This window comes from Delphinapterus leucas, chromosome 13 (assembly GCF_059928025.1).
Source record: "Delphinapterus leucas isolate spDelLeu-1000000601 "Yukka" chromosome 13, BTC_Dleu_Yukka2, whole genome shotgun sequence".
NCBI classification, from domain to species: domain Eukaryota; kingdom Metazoa; phylum Chordata; class Mammalia; order Artiodactyla; family Monodontidae; genus Delphinapterus; species Delphinapterus leucas.
Window position 1 is genome coordinate 92,326,141 of NC_143141.1, and position 12,339 is coordinate 92,338,479.

General features: G+C 53.9%; 1 protein-coding gene across 2 annotated transcripts in view; it reads left to right on the forward strand.

Moving 5' to 3' along the window:
- EIPR1 (EARP complex and GARP complex interacting protein 1) overlaps positions 1–12,339 on the forward strand; it is a 97,853-nt gene that overhangs the window by 45,771 nt on the left and 39,743 nt on the right. For both annotated transcript variants that reach the window (XM_089923489.1, XM_022561429.2), the window contains exon 4: positions 7,688–7,844. In XM_089923489.1, coding sequence (XP_089779615.1) covers positions 7,688–7,844 — 157 coding nt within the window. The remainder of the gene's footprint in view (positions 1–7,687; positions 7,845–12,339) is intronic.

Sequence of the window (12,339 nt, forward strand, 5' to 3'; positions counted from 1 at the left end):
CCCCAGTACACCTTCAGGAGCTGGGCCCGCTGGCCCTTCGCGGGGGGGCCTTGGCCGCCACCCCGTAGGTCTGACGACTAGACGGGGGGTGTGCTGAGCCCGGGGGCTCTGTCAGCTCTCACGGGGCCCTCTCCTTGTGGCCCAGCTGTCCTGGAAAGCGCCTGGCTTCTTTGGGGGAAGGCTTTGAGGAAAACGTACAGTGTATTCTCGTGGCAGTGCTATCGGGTCTTTCCCCAGGGGGACCTGGGCAGGGGCCCTGGTCTGTGAACTGTCTCAGGAACTGAGTGAGAGGCTGTGACTCTTCACTGTGGGGACTCAGGGCAGGCTCCACCCAGACCCGAGTCTGCTGGTCACACAGGTCAGGGGCTCTTGAGGACCCGCCCAGATCTCCTCTCTCTTTTCTCCGAGGCCAGAGCCCCCGGGCTAGCGTGCTTCCTTCCTGGGCCCACCCCGTCTGTAGAGCTCACGGCCAGCCCCCCACCCCATCCTGTCCCTGCGATGGCATCTCCGGTACAGGGGCTCCTGCACTAGTGCTGGGGTGAGGCACCTCTCTCTCCTTTGTTCCTCACTGCAGGCTCCTCCCCGCGCCGGGCGGAGTAGTTCACGCAGGACGCTCTTCTCAAGCACCTAGAAGGCTGAGGTTGTTATAGGCGGGCCTTGGGCGTGTCTCCGGGCTCACTGGCGGGCAGGCCGAGTTATGCCTGGTCGGGCGGTTGCTTGGTTGCTTAGTGGAGCGGATTCTGCCTCATTCACCCTGCTCAGCCTGTGTGAGACTCAGAGCGGGCTGAAGTCTCTAAAGATAGCCTGGGATTCTGAGCTGCAGCACCTGTGGCAGCCCCTCCCCTCCAGCTGGGGTCAGACTGTGTCCCCAGCCAGGCACCGCTGGCCCTTTAGCCGAGCTGACCGGCGCGGTTGCTGAGGCTTACAAAGAGTCTCATCTCCTCTGAGCCCCCTAAGCCCTGGACTCGACATCCCTGCGGCAGTCCGCACACTGCGTGGGCACACTTGCAGCCTCAAGTACGCCTTTTCCACTTGTTTGCCCGATTATCTTTTTATCTCACTAAGTGCCTTTAGCTCGTGTGTTACCTGTAAAAGATAGACTGGCATCAAATTGGCCTTTAGGGCACGGCTTGTATTTTCCCTTTCAGAGCGGTGGGCTGTTCTGGACACAGGAGGCTTCATCTTATTTCTGACTCTGGTGCTTATGAGCCGTGTGAGCCAGGGGAGGGCAGTTAGGTTCTGGAGGCCTCGGTTTCCTCATCTGTAGGATGCAGAGGCATGGTGCGGAGTTCCCTTCCCTCGGATGTCCTGTGGTCTGAATCTGCTGTGTGAAGGCTGGGCTCGTTTGGTGGCAGGCCCTGCCCTCTTGGGGCTCCTGGGCACTGGAGCAGTAGTTCGGGCGGTTACATTGCAGGTCCTAACTTCAGGATAGCTTTGAAAACAGAGATTAAAGAAGAATGCCTCAGTGGTTATTACAGCATTTTCCTTCTAAAGATAGGGTTTTCCTTCTTAAAACCGCCTTAGTTCCTTTGATAGCTGGTGGGTGTGTGCTGAATGCTGTTGAGATTCATATGGATACGGAAATCCTTAGCGTTTCAGAGCCAATTTGCATGTCTCGATGGGTATACCTCCAGCGTTTCTCATTTTGCACTGTTTACCTTCCATTTCATCTGCCTCTGAGCATTTGGAGAGTTTCTGATAATGCCTACCGTATTCCTAAGACCAAAAGCACACACTCTGGTGCAGCGTGTTTTGCAGGTTTGCCCATTTCTAGGGGAGGTGACGTTGGCAGGCACCTCCCATGGGCACCAAACTCGGTAACTTTCTGGTCTTCCTCAGGATAACTTCTAGCGTGTACATTTTCCAGTGAGGGGCTTCGGACTCACCTTGTACCTTGCACTGATTAAATTCCTACTTTCTGCCAGGCGCTTGGGTCCCAATTCAGAACCGCCAGCCTCCGCCCGGTGTCTGGAGCAGATCCTCCACACTCCTCATCCGTCCTCAAGGCCCTTCCTGGTCTGGTCCTCAGAGGGCTTCAAACCTCATTTCTCCCAGCTTTAATTCACCTTCACCGTATCCTAAGTACAACCATTGACCATTCTCCATCCTCCGAGGTCCCTGGGCCCTTAATCCTGCTTCAGGACGCCTCTGTGTCCATTTCCATGTGCCCAAACCCTCCTTGGGGCTGAGGTCAAGTAGCTCCTGTTCCCAGCACCCTTTCCTTTGGTCCTCCCCGCTCAGGGAAGGCGTCTCCTTCCTTTAGCACCTCACCTGGATCTCTCAAAGCACTTGCCGATCTTGACCTTGTATCACTTAACCGTTTGATTGTGTTTTGCATCCTCGTGGGCAGCGTCTGTGTCGGACTCGGCTCTGTGCCTCCGAGTCTTCCAGTCCTTCTCTTCTGGGCTTCGGACCGGTTGGCCTCTGGCCTCGGGTACACACAGAGAGGAGGGGCAGGGCGGCTCTCGCAGCTCTGTGTGTTGCCCCCCCCGCCCTGCCATCGTTTTCCCAGCCGCCCTGAGTGCACCTGCTTTGTAGCCACTGCCCATAGTGGGCTATGCCTGCCCAAGCCCACGCTTTTGTAAACCCGTTCAGGCTCTTTCTCCCCCTGCAGCCAATTGGCCATCGGCACAGGCAGGCGCTGGTGGGGGATGTGTGTTCTGTGGCCTGTGCCCTCTGGGCCTGCCTGGCTCTGTGCCCTGGTGGGTACGACTAAGCTCTTGCAGGAGTGATACTCGGTCAGTTGGTGCCCTGCGGTCCATCCATCAGGGCCCAGAAACACGGTCGGAGTAGTTTTTCAAAAGGCATGTGACTCGCTGGAAACCTGGGGTCCCTCTGTGAAGCCGATGCTCTACCGTTTCTGCTACCATCTTCCACACCAGCAGGTCCCCCAAACGTGCATCCCAGCCCAACCTTGCTGAGAGCCCTTTGGCCCTTACCCCGCGTCCCCCCTTGTGGTTGGGCAGGCCCAGTGTTCCCAGGCGTGGAGGGTGGAGTGAGCGGGGCACCAGCGCAGCTCTGGCGAAACACACCCAGGTTCCTCCTCACAGAGGCGCAGGCGCTTCCCAGGCCTCTTTGTTCTCTGGGGCAGGAGAGAATGTTCGGGGGCGTTCGGGGGCAGTGTCCACAGGTCCTGTCCCTGAGGCCGAGGGAAGCTGTGAGCAGGTAGGGCTCCCCCGTCGCTGGGCTGATGGCCGTCTGCGCTTGCCCGCCAGGGCCCACGGGCTTTCTGCAGAGGCCAGAGAGCGGATTAAACAGGGCCCTGGCGCTCCACGCCCTGGTCCTTAAAGTCGGCGCATGTCTCTGCCACCCTTTGATGGGGTGGGAGGGCACTTTCTGAGGCTTCCATCCCCTGACCGCACAGGCCTCAGGGCAGTGGGTGTTCTACCCACTGCCATGTCAGGCCCATGGAAATGACATATGTCCGGGAGGGTCTTCAGGCCCATTGGGTCTGCTGTGACCTGTCTTTGTCCATTTATTGCCTGGCCCCCAAATGTCCCCAGTCTAACAGGGGGACATGGGATGCTTTGGGTTCAGTGGACCTTGAACTGCCAGGGTGTGGCCCTGTGCCCGGCGTGTGATCACCAAGTAAGCAGCGCGAGGTCCCTGGGCGAAGACTTGGGGAATCGTCTCAGTACACACCTGCCCTGGTGCTGCGGGGTTCTGACTGCTGGGTATCCGGCCTTATTTCTGACAGGGGGTCCCGTGTCTGAAACTGGCTCAGACCAGGCCTGGGTAAAGGAGCACGACTTTCAGTGGGGTTATGCCCCCAGCCTCCTGTTCGCTCACTCTTGTTTCCTTCTACAGTTGTGTGGACTCCTGCCTGCGTGTGCGGGCAGCCAGGGCTGGGTCGGAGGGCCATCTGTTTCGCTCCTTGCAGCACCATCTCCTGTTGTCTATCGGCCAGTTGGCCTTCCTTGGCTGGTAACCTGGCCTGTCGGTCATTAGGCTAATTGCTGGCCCGTGGCTTCTGGCAGTTACATACATACCATCACCAGGCCACTCTTGCTTTGGGGCCAGGTTTAACTGCTGGAATCAGAGAGCGGCCACAAAGCCTGTTACCAACAGGCCGCGCGTTGTGACAGCCTCTCCTGAGAGTGGAATTGCTGGTCACCTGGTATGTGGGTGTCCAGCCGCCAAAGTGTTTGAACTATTTTACGCTCTTTCCAACAGTCCTTTGAGGGATCTGGTTGCTCCACATCTTTGCCAATACTTGGTGGTGGTGATCATTTTTACATTAAATTTTAGCCGTTCTGGCAGGTATGTAGTGTATCTCATTTTGGTTTTGTTTTGCGTTTCTCCAGTTACTGTTGATGTTGAGCATCTTTTCTGGTGCTTGTTGACCGTTCATATGTTTTCTTTTATGAAATGTCTGATTCAGTCTTCTGCCCACTTTTAAAAACTGGGTTATTTGTCTTGTCATTAAGTTGTAGGAGTTCTTTATATATTCTGGATACAAGCCCTTTATCTGGATACAGACATATGTATTCTGAATATTTTCTCCAAGCTTTGCTTCATTTTTAAAGCAGTGTCTTTCCAAGAGCAGCAGTTTTTAATTTTGATGAAGTCCAATGTCTTTTGGTGAATAGAAGTTCTTAATTATAAAGTAGTCTGTTATCGGTCTTTTCCTTTGTGATTAGTGGTTTTTCTGCCCTGATTAAGAAATCTTTGCTTATTGAAGAGTTATGAGGATATTCTACTATATCGTCTAGAAAAGATTTGTATGATTTTGTCTTTCTCATTTTGAACTTCAGTCTGTCTGGAGGTAGTTTTTGGGTGTGTTGTGAGGTAGAATGCAGCTCGTTTTTTTCATGTGGATATATTGATAAAATTGCTCCAGCATCGTTTATTGAAAAGACCATCCTTTGTCCACTCCAGTAAATGGCATTTTGTTGTAAATCAGGCGACCATCTGTGTAAGGTCTCTTTCTGGATTCCATTTTCTTTCTCTGGGCTATTGATCTATCTGTGTATCAGCAGTAAATTAATATCAGGTTGTAAACCATCCAGTTTTGTTCTTCTGCATGACTGTCTTGGCCATCTGGGCGGTTCACGTTTCCATGTAAGTTTTAGGACTTCAGAATCAGGTTGTTGATTTCTACCAAAAAAAGGAAAAAAAAAAGCCATCTAGAACTTTGGGGTTCAAGGGCTCTTTACAGTAGTGAAGCTTCCCATCCTTGAACATGGTATGCCTCTCCATTTACTGAGGCCTTCGCCTTCTCTCAGCAGTAGTCTTCATTTGGCACCTCTTTAGTTTGAGATATTATTGGGTATTTCATTTTTTAATTCTATTGTTAATAGTTTTTCAAATTTTGTCTTTAAAATTTTTGTTGTTAATCTATAGATACCAATCGAATTTTATATATCACCCTTGTGTCTAGCAATTTTGCTAAATTCCCTGTTTTATTTCTAATGTCTATAAGTGTAAATTCTCTTAAATTTTCTATACATATAATCATTAGCAAGTAACAGTATTTTTATTTTTTTAATAGTGTTTATTTATTTATTTTTACTTGTTGACAGTTTACTTTATTTATTTATTTATGGCTGTGTTGTGTCTTCGTTTCTGTGCAAGGGCTTTCTCCAGTTGTGGCAAGCGGGGCCCACTCCTCATCGCGGTGCACGGGCCTCTCACTATCGCGGCCTCTCTTGTTGCGGAGCACAGGCTCCAGACGCGCAGACTCAGTAATTGTGGCTCACGGGCCCAGTTGCTCTGCGGCATGTGGGATCTTCCCAGACCAGGGCTCAAACCTGTGTCCCCTGCATTGGCAGGTGGATTCTCAACCACTGCGCCACCAGGGAAGCCCCAGTATTTTTATTCTTTTCATGTTCTCATATCTTTATTTTTTTTCTTGCCATACCGAAGTAGTTGGGACCTCTGCTGTAACGTTAGCTACAGGTGGTAGCACAAAGCATTCTCGTCTCATTCCTCTTCTCAAGAGGAAAGTATTTAACTGTTCACCCCCCGGCAGTTATGTTTGCTGGGTGAGCAGGCAGCTACAGGAGGAGTTACTTTCCTGACACATGCACAGAATTCTCAGAAGAAGGAGCCGTTCAGTGGGAAATCCGCCACTAGTTGCTTCTCCCGCGCACTAGTTTCCCGCACAGTAGCTATTTTTGCTGTGTCATCTTCTGTCATGTTGTGCACTGCAGCCACAGTTCAGTTCTCATGTTGTCAGTCCCATCACTTTTCAGATTAGAAGTTTCTTTTTCTGTCATTTAGGGAGATTAGTATAATCTGTGCCTCTGCCGGGTGAATGTTTCGGGCATTTGCTTATTCTTTTCAGCTTATTAAAGTTGCCAACTCTCTCTTTAGTTAGTTCTCCTGTTTCAGGAGTTCCACTGCCAATCCCATGGGCTCTACAGCAAGACTGTGGAACTGAAAATCTCAGCAAAAAAATCAATTTCTCTTGTAGGCAGAAGCTGTCGTGAACTACTTTTTCATGGTTAAAGGTGGATGTGTTAACATTAAATTTATATGTAATATACATGATTCTTTTTTCTTTAAGCTGCAATTCCATACTCTCTCAGACCCAGTGAAGTATGTGGACTGAGCACTGAGATTGGGATCAGAAAGCCTTGGTTGAAACCCTGATCCTTCTACTGACGATTTGATCATGGGTAATAATGGTATTATGATAATCGTACCTGGGGAGCCAGGCATTTTGCCCGTTGTCTTCACTGCTGTATTTCTTGCTTCATTAGTTGGTGTTTAGATTGGAGGACCATGTACCTAATAAGAAGTGGGACGTTTTAAAATGTACTCTAAGGTCCTTTGTTTTCTTATTTCTTGGGGTATTCTTTCTTTTTCTACAATTCTTTCATATTCTTCACATGTTACCAATTGACGATTTAATGCTGAAGCCTGTTCATTGTTTTATTATCATTTATTAAAGACCATTTTTTAAAGGGGAAGGTGTTTATCACATATGCCATTTAGAACTAAATGGAAAGCAAATTTTGAAAGGGTTTACATTTAGGAATTTATGATTCGGTTTTTAACCACATAATGTTAAATCTGTTTCTTTTTGTTTTGTCTTTTCATCTTATTTTGTGTCTTACTGAAAAATTGTTTTTTTAAAAAAAAAGAAAAGTTGTTTAGAGGGCAGAGACCTAGAGCCAGACAGGTTCCTGAAAAGAGGTGACCCGCGTGTCTTGTCTGTGCTCAGTGCCCCTGTCCACAAAGTGGCTGTGCGTCACCATCGGGCGCCGGACTGCTCTCCACCAGGGCTTAGCCTGTGGCATCCGGCCCGCACTCATCCCCTCAGTGGACGGGGGCCTGTGCCATGACACTGACACCATTTAGCACGTACGTGTGAATGCAGTGTGTGCAGGGCTCTCAGCCCCTGTGCAAGGTGCTCTCACAGAGCTTTCAGGGAAAATCCATTTAATGCCTCTCTTAGACCCCAGCTGCACCCGTGGTGATTATATCTTTAGCTGCGCCCCACCTTCATTTCACTCCCTTTTTTGAAGAGCTGTTGAGGAAGAACAGGAGGAAATCGATTTTGAGGAAATTAAATTTTCTTCTAAAGCAGGATGATGTGTTGGAACAGGGCAGGGGAGCAGGGTCTGGAGCCTCCCGCCTGGTCGGCGTTTCGAGGGCAGGGGTGCGGGCCCGGGGCTGCGTGTGTGGGCGCCGTCCGCAGGGCGGGCGGCCACGCTCTGCTCACGTCTCCCTTGTCCCTCAGCTGCAGATGGCAAAGTCGTGACGTGCGCCGCGGTGTGGAGGATGCCAGCGGAGCTGGAGCCGGGCGGCCACGAGTCCCCGGAGGATGCAGCGAGCCCTGCACACGCCCTGGAGCTGCTCTGTCACCTGGGCCCCGCGGCCCACGGCAGCACCGCCTGGTAGGTTCCGCCCCTGCGTGCCCAGGCAGGCTTGGAGGCAGGCCCCCACCACAGAGGCCTCTCTGCATAAATTGCTTGCTTCCGCTCTCTCTTTAGTGCCAGTTGTTTCCCAGATGAGAGAAATCTATGGACACCCTGCTGCACACGTACTGAGAAAAGCTGCGTCCAGATCCTTTTCTTCTAAAGTCAGTCTTGCCGGGTACCTGCCAGGAGGATGGCAGTCAGGTGCCGTCCAGCACTTAAGCGCTGCATTGCTTTTAACCTCATAGATGCACCTTCACTCAGCAATCCTGTGCATAAATTAACTTATTTGTTACCTTGGGTTGAAGGCTTATGATGTCTTCTTCTGTGGACCAAGTGTGGACGCCCCGTGTGCAGGTCGTGCTGTGCCCACAGCCCTCTGAGGCTTCATCCTGCATTTATTTCCCCAAGTGTCCTGTGCAGTCTCAGGACGGAGGGACGCCGCCAGCATCCCTCAGGGCCCCCAGGCCCCTGGCTGCCCGCGTGCTGCGATGGCCGGATTGCTGTGCCCCCTGCAGTAACGCACAGATACTCCTCACGACGCTCATGGCTCACGTGTCGAGTTGCCGAAGGCCTTGGCAAACTCAGGGGGCCGTGCTTTCTAGAAGGGACCGTGGGAACGTATGTTATGGGTGTTGTTATGGGTGTTGACGGTTACAACAGTAATTGTTTTGCTTAATACGGTCACACTCCCACGTGTGCGTGCGTGTGCGTGCGTGTGCGTGCGTGTGCGTGTGTGTGCAGGTACATAAGAAAGAGCCTCCGTGTAGTCACTTCTTAGTCACCCCTACCGATTAAACAAATTTAATCCAGCAGGTATTTATTAAGCACCTGCTGGACACGCCTGCCAGGCTCCAGGGACCCAGGGTGGCGGGTCAGGGGACCTGGCCTCGAGGAGTCACGGTCTCTCGGGGAGGCCGTGGTGTAAACACCTAACCGAGACCCAGGGCAGGCGGGGACCGCGCTGGAGTCGTTCTGAACCGTGTGCCGTGGGCCCGCCGAGGAGAGAGTCCCTAATTTTTACTAGAGGAGTTGATGACGGAGTCTCTGGGGAGGTGACGTTTGGAGCTGGGACTTATACTGGTCCCCACAGTCAGCTGCGTTTGGAGGAGGGGAGGGCGGGGGGGGCAGAGCTGGGGGCCTGCGTGGCCAGGGCCCTGGGGGGCCTCCGTCTGTCGGTCTGTGTGTGGAGGTGGTTAGCAGGTGCCAGGTCGGGCTTGTTGCGTTTTCCCAGGAGGCCGGCCATCTGCACAGAAGGGGCTGTCCTGCCCCCTGAGAGACTACCCGCGTGTGCAGCAGGACAGCGCTGCAGACCGCACAGCTGTTCGCAGCCCGCGCCTCAGGTGGCAGCCCTGCTTCCCCAGCAAGCATTTGCACGTGTGTGTGAGTGCGTGCACACATGTGTGTGCATGTGTGCGTGCACGTGTATCTGTCCCAGGAGCTACCCCGGCACTGGGGAATGGGTGAGTGAGACAGTGCAGACCCGCAGTCATTTCGGGCGAGGCCGGCATATACAGGCGGCTTACGTGCCTTTGGCGAGTGCAGAGAGGGGTGAGCGCCGGGAGGGGACCTGCCCCTGTGGACGAGGGGATGTAGGGACGAGGGGCTAAGGGAGGGGCCGTCGTCCGCTCCCCGCTCCCCACCTGGGCCCAAATGCTCCATCAGAGCTGCCGTCGTGGGGGAGCAGGCCGCGCCCACCCACGGGCATCGTCGGGAGGTGGATGTAGCGCGCCTGCGCTCTCGCCTGTGAAGGGAGCATGCTAGGAGATGAGTGTCGGTGTTTAGACCCGTCCTCCTCGGAGTCTCCTCGGAATGCCGTTACTCCCGATTTGCTGCTCTTGTTCAAAGTGCTTGAAGTCTTTTTTGTTATCCATTGCATCGCTCTGTGTCTTTGACCTTTTCACCTGTGGCTGCAGGTGCGGTTGTAGCAACAGCTCAGAGAGACCCTGCGTGCCCACCTGTCTCCCCCAGCAGGGACCATGCACCACTGCCATCGAGGCAGCCCACAGCCCCACGCAGGTTCATGTGTTCCGCACCCCCGCCTGTGTGTGCGCTGAGTTCCCTGCATCTCATCATGCGTGTCAGTCTGTGTAGTCACCACCACGGTCGGGGCACAGAACCAGGATCGCTCGGGCCGCCTTGTTGCGGCCACCGCCGCCCCCCCACGCCCCGCCCTTCATCCCTGACCGCTGTGAGCCCGCGCCACCCGGTGCGCCGTCACCGGGAGAGCATTCTGCACGTGGAGTCACGCCATGTGCATCCGATGGCGGCTTTTGCTCATCGTCCCTCCTTCCTTCTTACTCTGAGTAGGACTCCGGGTGGGGTGGACACAGTCCGTGTAAGTGTTCCCCTGTGGAGCATCTGGGTCCCCGGCTTCGGGCTGTTGTGCGTAGACAGCCTCTGAACGGTACCCTGCGCACCTGGGTCTCCACTCTCCTGGCCAGGTGCCTGGGGGCAGCCGCTGGGCCGTGCGGCGCAGTGTTTAGTTTGGTGGAAACGGCTGTGCTCTGCTCCAGAGGGGTCGTGCCAGCCGTGTGTGCGGGTCCAGTCTCGGCATCCTGATCAGCATGTGGGGCTGTCGTGCACGTTCTCTGAAGTGTCCTCGGTGGTGTCAAGGTTTCATTATTAGGTAAGGAATATGAGTTTTGGAAATTTAAGACTGGTGGATCCGTGGAGGTGAAGGACACTGTGGTCAGACATGAGGCAGTCGGTGTTCTGTGTTCACTTGCTTGCTTTCCTTTTGGCTTGTTATCTGTGCTGAGAGCAGTTCCAGGAGAGGGGCTCCCAGATGCTCTGACCATCGGCCGCTGCTGGCCAGAAGGGAGTGTCCAGGAATGCCACACAGTCCCAGTGCCCTGGAGTCGTGGCTGCGCTGACAGGCAGAGGCGTGGGGCTCCTGTCCTCAGGGCCCCTCAGCCTCTCCTGTTCTGGAGCGCAGGGCATGGGGTAGACGGCTCCCACGTCTGCATCGCCGCAAGCAGGGTCAGCTAGTGCACGGTGGGTCTCTTGTGCTCACCTTCCCCGAGGTGGCCGTAGGGTCACTGGAAAGTCACCTGTTTCTGTAGATCAGGTCTCCATTCCTGAAAAGGAGGTGAGACATTTCTCGTTGTGCTGATGGCAGGGTCTCTGGAATGTGGTACTTTGCGTGGATGTAAATAAGGCAGTGAAGGGGCTGGTGTAACGTACCCCCCAGACCCTTCCGGGCCTGACTCCCTGGTTTCGCCCTGTGGGGACACAGGTCCCGACTTGACCCGGAGGGGCCGCCCCATGACCTGCAGCACTCAGCTCCTCTGGGCTGAGTGTCCCCTCCTCAGAGAGGTCCTTCCTAACCATTGTCTCCGAAATGATCACTGCTCCAGCCCCACTCACGCCTTTCTGTCATTTTACCCAGTCTTACCTCGTCATAGCAGTCACCACCTCCTGACCCTCCCCTCTCTGTGCGTGTACTCCTGCTTCTTTCTCTGTAGCCTGAGCTTCCTCCGGGCAGGGGCCTGTCAGGATGCAGGCTGCGTCCTATAGCCTGCATCAGCACCAAGGACAGCGCCTGGCACACGGAGCGCTCCGCCGGGTGCTGAGTGTGAAAGGGAGCGAATTGGGGCCGCAGAAACGATGCTGAGTCATGACTGTGACCCTGTAAAGTGGGGACCTCTGTAGGTAAGTTAACTGTAGGCCAGAGAGAGGAGGAGATTGCGTCCAGGGTCCCTCGCTCCTCGGGGGAGTGACTGGGCCTCCCAGCTGGGCAGTCTGGCTGCAGGAGCACACCTGCAGAACGCGGATTGGGAACCGCCTGTGGCTGTCATCCTGTGGTTTGGAAGTGGTGTCAGGCGCTGGGAGTATAGACACATCTTCATCAGAATAAGTTTGGGGAGTGTTCATGCATATTCCTGCTGGTCCTTTCTGGATGATCAGTGTAAACGAATTCTGCTCTTGAGGGGACCCCCTCATTTTGCCGATACTAGAGTCATCATCTTTTCCGGCATGCTTCTCCTCTCCCTCCTGGTTCGCTCCTGCAGTCAGCGTGGTGATTGTGGAAGAAACGGTGGGCCTGGCGTCCGTGGCCCTGGGCTCTGCCTGCCGATCTGTAGCTAATTCACGGCATCCCTTTGGCGAGTCAGGTCAGTTTGGGCCTCATTCCCTCGTGTGTAAAATGGGTTGAATTCAGGAGTCTCTGATGTTCTTACCAGCTCTAAATTCACTGGATGCAGTGAGCTCTCTTTCACACCTGCTCAGTGTCGCGTGCCTTTCCCTGAATCTAGTCATAACTCATGACCCTCTTTCCACTCTGCCTGTCGCACTGAGGTGAGTGGCACTGGCTGCTCTGCTGCTCAACAGACACACGGCCGTGACCACGCCACTCACGTGAGGTCCTCCTGGGTGAAGTCAGTTCAGCTGGTGGCGGGCTGCCTGCAGGGCTTGGACCGAGCCATGAGGATGCTTTTACCGAACTGTGGTCTTTTCACCATTTTCAGGGTAT